The following is a 5,533-nucleotide window of genomic DNA, read 5'->3' on the forward strand; positions in this document are numbered from 1 at the left end:
ATAGATCCAACAAGAAGTCCATGCTTATGAATGTTGTTTCTAATTGAGCTATAAGACTCATCCATACCCATTAAGAATTGTGTTAATTGCAGTTGTTGATTGTGACTAGTAAATGTTTTATCACCTTCACATGTACAAGTATTCTGATTAGTGAGAGCATCATAATCTTTCTAAAGTGAATACATTTTATTAAAATACTCAAATACACTAAGAACACTAAATTTAAGTCAAGGAATTAATCTTTTGATGAAAATTGAAAATTACATATCCATTAACCTATTAAAAATAGTTCTTTAAGTTCTTTTCACACCTTAAAGGAAGCCTAAGCATTTGTTTGAGCCATGTACAAGTCATAACTAACAACTACTAAAATCCAATTTAAGACAACATCATCAACCTATTCCTATTTTTTTAGTTTAAGTTCATCATCAAAAGATGGTTTTTCAAGAGAGCCATGAATAAATCCTATTTTATTCTTAGCACAAAGATCACGAAGAATAGAAGTAGAACAAACCCTATAATTATCAGTACCATTTAATTTGAAACAATTTAAGAGAAATTAGATCAGTATCATTATGATAGGTATATAGAGGATCATTAACATCAACAACAAAAAGTGGTTTCTTCTTTAGAAGCAGAACCACTATTTTCAGGACCAACCGTGATTCAATACAAGAATAACAGGGTAGTCAATAAACTAGAAGAAACAAATGAATATGACAAAACACTCAGAAGAAATGTCATGCAGACAGCATAGGAACACAACAACAAAGCTACTAAGGATAGAGTCCTGTACAAATAAAGACAAGAGCAAGAACCATAAGACTTACAGTAGTCCTAGAATCGCTTTTGGAGCCTCGATCACATTAGTGATCAGAAATTACCCTCTTAGTAAGGGTTTTTAACCGCAACACCAAGCTAAAGGATGATCGGATTGCACTAGATGATGAAACAGCCTAGCGAGACATGCAGCTCACCCCGATAGCACCAATCTTCATAACTAGCTAGTGATGAAAAAACCAGATCTAAACAGACTGTTGTTACAAAGAACAAATCGAGAAACCTTAAAATTCTCGATACAAACAATAACACCACCTGAGCACCATAATCGATCAATGAACACTAGGACAAAATCAAACGTGACCTAGTGCTCTGATACCATGAAAAGAAATATAAATTCCAACATAAACAACCATTTTATATAATGACCAATTTGTTTTTAAGTATACAACTCCATCCTTACTAGATAGACTAACTCTACTCTCTCCTTGACCAACTCTCAGAGATTGAATGAACAATAATCAATGAAAACAAAACCCTCATCGGAGAAGATAAAGCTAACGAAACCAAAAATATATTTTTTCTCAAGTCTAACACACCTATGAATGAATCCAAACAACATGGTATATACATTGAACAAATACAAATAGACTCTTGTAGTTTAATGAAAGCCGACAAGAATAAGCCCAATATAATCCAAATCCACATTGTAGAACTTCTAACATTCCAAATATACCCTGAAAAAAATATCTAAACTAAACAAAAAAAAAAAAGTGAAGTAATAACCAGCCTTTCATTTATAGATTGACAAACTTAAGTGATTATTCAACAAAACGCAATGTCATTTGCTACCGAGTACCTATTTAATTTTTCTTTAATCATACAAAGTGTTTAAATATTTTATAAGGAAAGTTAAGGAAATCTTATACTTAATGGGAAAATCCATTTTATCTATTATAGTATTTGTGGAAAATTGCATCGTTCTTTTGAATTGCTTGACAGAGAGCAACTCCGTTCCGAAATAATACGTAATCAGTTAATCCACTATATATATTTTTTTTGATGATGTCATTAATATTAGATCATGATAAAGTTAAAAGTACAACAGAAAAAAATAAAAAATAAATCTACAATCGTCATTATCCAACATGGCATAAAGAACATATATAGAAAACATGCACGGAGCATATAACTCGTCCACCTCATACAGGTGCGGGCCTACAACCCACCAGGACTTCATTATAAAAGCCACCCGATCGATTTCCTAGAAAGAGCATTAAACAATCATGATTCAATCCATAAGTCTTAGACACACAAACATCACCGGAGCAATCCTTGAAGCTCCGGCCACCGGCCGGCACTCCAATAGTAACACAAAATCATCCGGCAAATACGAAAGTGGTGCTGATATGATTTTCGAGTTTCTTGAAGAGAGTGAACTGTCGTCAGGAAGTTCATGCAATTCAGGTGATAGCTACGACAATGGCGATTTGGAAGAATATGAAAATTCCGGTGATCCCGAGGAAGACCGATTGTTTTGGGAGTCTCAAGAACAGCTTCTCACAGTAAATATTCTTCTAATTTTTTAAAATCTTATTCAGAGTTTTTCTTCAGAACAAGTTAATTTACTCGGTGTATTAATCTTTCCAATTTGGATATTTTTTCAGGAAAGTCTTTTTAGGACTAGTTCAATAGAGTCGAAAATCAGGAAGGCAACTAAAGAGATTGTAAAGGAGATTAAATCTACTGAAGTGGGTGGCTGTGATTGTGGCAGGACGGTGGCCGATGGTTGCCGGAGGTGTTTCCAGAGGGAGATCTCTTACCGACTGCAAAAGGCAGGCTACAACTGTGGCATATGCAAGGCCAAGTGGATGAATAAAAAACAAATCCCAGCAGGTAGAATATTTAAAAAATAGTTAATTATCCAATAAAGATTATTATAATAATTAATAATAAGAAACAAAATACATTAGTTTCTGCTCAAAAAGTTATTGATCCCCGATTGTGAATATTTTAATTTCCAGGCGAACACACGTATATAGAAGTATTGGACACTTCAAATTCTAAAAAAGGAGTTATGAGAGTGATTATTGAGTTAAATTTCCAAGCCGAATTCGAGATGGTGAAGTCAAGTGAAGAATACAATCATCTCATAAGCCGACTACCTGAAATATATGTTGGAAAGACTGAAAGACTTGAAGCGTTAATCAAGATACTTTGCATAGCATCTAAAAAGTGCATGAAAGATCAGAAAATGCATATTGCTCCATGGAGGAAGTTCAAATACATGCAAGCAAAGTGGCATGGGATACGTGAAGCTGATCCATTGTCATCACCGGATGTGTTGTCAGTAGTTGAGCGATCTAACCGTTTATCTAGGCCGAGGGTTTCGTTGCTTACCTATGATTTGATTGAGAACATTAACTTGTCATCTAGTTTACATTCTATTGCGATTAAAGTTTTATAAGGATGTAGGAAGACTTTGTTGAGGATAACTTAAATATTTTAAAAGATATGTATGTATCAAGGTTTTGGTAGCTGGGTAATATGATTTGGTTTGGTTTATGTGTTGCCATAGAGGGAGTTCTTCAGGAATGAAAATAAAGTTGGAAAATATGCTTTTGTTATCTATATATTTTGAGCTGAGGTTAATATTTATCTTTCTACAAGTTTGATGTTTTTTGTCTTTACAACTAAAAGATCTACTTATATATATATATATATATATATATATATATATATATATATATATATATATATATATATATATATATATATATATATATATATATATATATATATATATATATAGGGTTAGGTTCATTTGAGACCTCCTATATTTTGTGAGACCGTGAGACGCATTTTTTTATTTTTTTTATTTTTTTTTATTTTTTTTAGTTAATTCATGTTCCGAAAATAATATTTAAAAAAAGAATTTTTTGATTTTTCCATTTATTTTGCATTTTAAAATTATTTTTAGAATATGTACAATGTAATATTCTATTTAGAATATTTCACGTATTTTTCCAAAAAAATAGATTTTTTTTTTATTTTTTTTTAATTTTTTTAGTTAATTCAAGTTCCGAAAATAATATTTAAAAAAAGAATTTTTAGATTTTTCCATTTATTTTGCATTTTAAAATTATTTTTTAGAATATATCAGTGTAATATTTTATTTACAATATTTCACGTATTTTTCAAAAAAAAAAAAAAAAACGGAATTTATTTTATTTTATTTTATTTTATTTTATATTTTTTTATATTTTTTTAGTTAATTCAAGTTCCGAAAATAATATTTCAAAAAAGAATTTTTGGATTTTTCCATTTATTTTGAATTTTAAAATTATTTTTAGATTTGATCTCACGGTCTCACAAAATTAAAATGGTCCCAAGTGAACCTGAACATATATATATATATATATATATATATATATATATATATATATATATATATATATATATATATATATATATATATATATATATATATATATATATATATTTGGATGTTAGAATATGGACAATTAACGGCAGTGTTTTAAAAATCGATTTTAGTTGAACGGGTTCAAAGGGTTCAATCGTTCTTCTACATCATACAGTGGTATGCCTCGACTTTTGAATTGTGTACACTCCGGAAAATTTGATCGATTGAGTTATTCAATTTTCTTTGGAAGTTAAATGTTTTTTTAATGGGTTAGTGAAACCCAACTATTCAAATCGAATACAACGGTTGAAACGGTTTTTTACTGGTTCTATCATACCGGTTTAACTTGATTTTTGAAGACACAGTTCAATCCAGTCTCGAACTTAGCATAAACCGGAGGTTGTTAAGTTGCTTTTGTCTCTGTTCCCGGTGTTCCCGGTTCGAACCGGTTTCTAAAAACTGATTAATGATATATTAAAACATATTTTTTGATTAAAAATTTATGATGAGATAAAGTAAATCGTAAATTCCATAGATAATAATGAAAAATATTAACGACCAGATTTGAATACCATTATGATTAAAAATTTATGATGAGATAAAGTAAATCGTAAATTCCATAGATAATAATGAAAAATATTAACCACCAGATTTGAATACCATTAATTATATTTCGGTTCTTAAATACTTACGTTATTGACTATTTCTTTAATCCATGTAGAACAACTATAATACTAATACAATCAAAATTGAAATCCGATAAGGTCAAAGATCGACAATCATAAATAGACCAAAGGATGGAAAGAGTGGACAAATTGATGATGTGTGCACAACATATTAAACACAAGCCTAACATGATTACTAAAAGGGTTGGGGGTGGGAGAGACTGTAACAGAGCATGTACTAGGAGTAAGTTAACTAGAAAATAGGTTTTCTTTGACAGACCAATTACCAAGTACATCAGTTTTATTACATAAAATATTAATGATTTACGATAGATAAAAATTGTCAGTTGTGATGTTATTTTGTATTTTAATGTCTAAAAGCTGAAAAGAAAAAAAACAAGGTATTCTATTATCTAAACTAAGTTCTTTGATGAGTTAATTTATCTCAAGGATTCACCATGAAAATGTAAGTAGAGATAAAACCCTCACTAACACCTGAAAGAAAAACAAAAATCGATGGGTTTTGACATTTGGATGGAGTTTGTTGTTGCATGTCCATGCTTATGGCTAAGTGAATCGAGACAGAAGGTAGAAAGGCAAAGAAAATGATGTGAAAAAATAGAGAAGATATTACCTTTTGAAATAGATTTCTCTCAAACACGCT

At 30.2% G+C, this 5,533-nt stretch overlaps 1 protein-coding gene across 1 annotated transcript; it reads left to right on the forward strand.

Moving 5' to 3' along the window:
• Nucleotides 1-2,040: 2,040 nt before the first annotated feature.
• LOC145008460 (uncharacterized) lies at nucleotides 2,041-3,411 on the forward strand. Its single transcript, XM_078967068.1, has 3 exons — nucleotides 2,041-2,345; nucleotides 2,448-2,676; nucleotides 2,805-3,411. The coding sequence occupies exons 1-3, from the start codon at nucleotides 2,067-2,069 to the stop codon at nucleotides 3,245-3,247; spliced, it is 951 nt and encodes a 316-aa protein (XP_078823194.1). The 5' UTR covers nucleotides 2,041-2,066; the 3' UTR covers nucleotides 3,248-3,411.
• The last annotated feature ends 2,122 nt before the right edge of the window (nucleotides 3,412-5,533 follow it).

This window comes from Lactuca saligna, chromosome 8 (genome assembly GCF_052625555.1).
Source record: "Lactuca saligna cultivar CGN05327 chromosome 8, ASM5262555v1, whole genome shotgun sequence".
NCBI lineage: Eukaryota > Viridiplantae > Streptophyta > Magnoliopsida > Asterales > Asteraceae > Lactuca > Lactuca saligna.

What these genes read in the sequence shown, in the direction of transcription:
- LOC145008460 (XM_078967068.1), top strand. Translation starts at nt 2,067, where the DNA reads ATGATTCAATCCATAAGTCTTAGACACACAAACATCACCGGAGCAATC. An exon ending in CTCAAGAACAGCTTCTCACA is followed by an intron (nt 2,346 to 2,447) that starts GTAAATATTCTT and finishes ATATTTTTTCAG; the next exon opens with GAAAGTCTTTTTAGGACTAG. An exon ending in TAAAAAACAAATCCCAGCAG is followed by an intron (nt 2,677 to 2,804) that starts GTAGAATATTTA and finishes TTTAATTTCCAG; the next exon opens with GCGAACACACGTATATAGAA.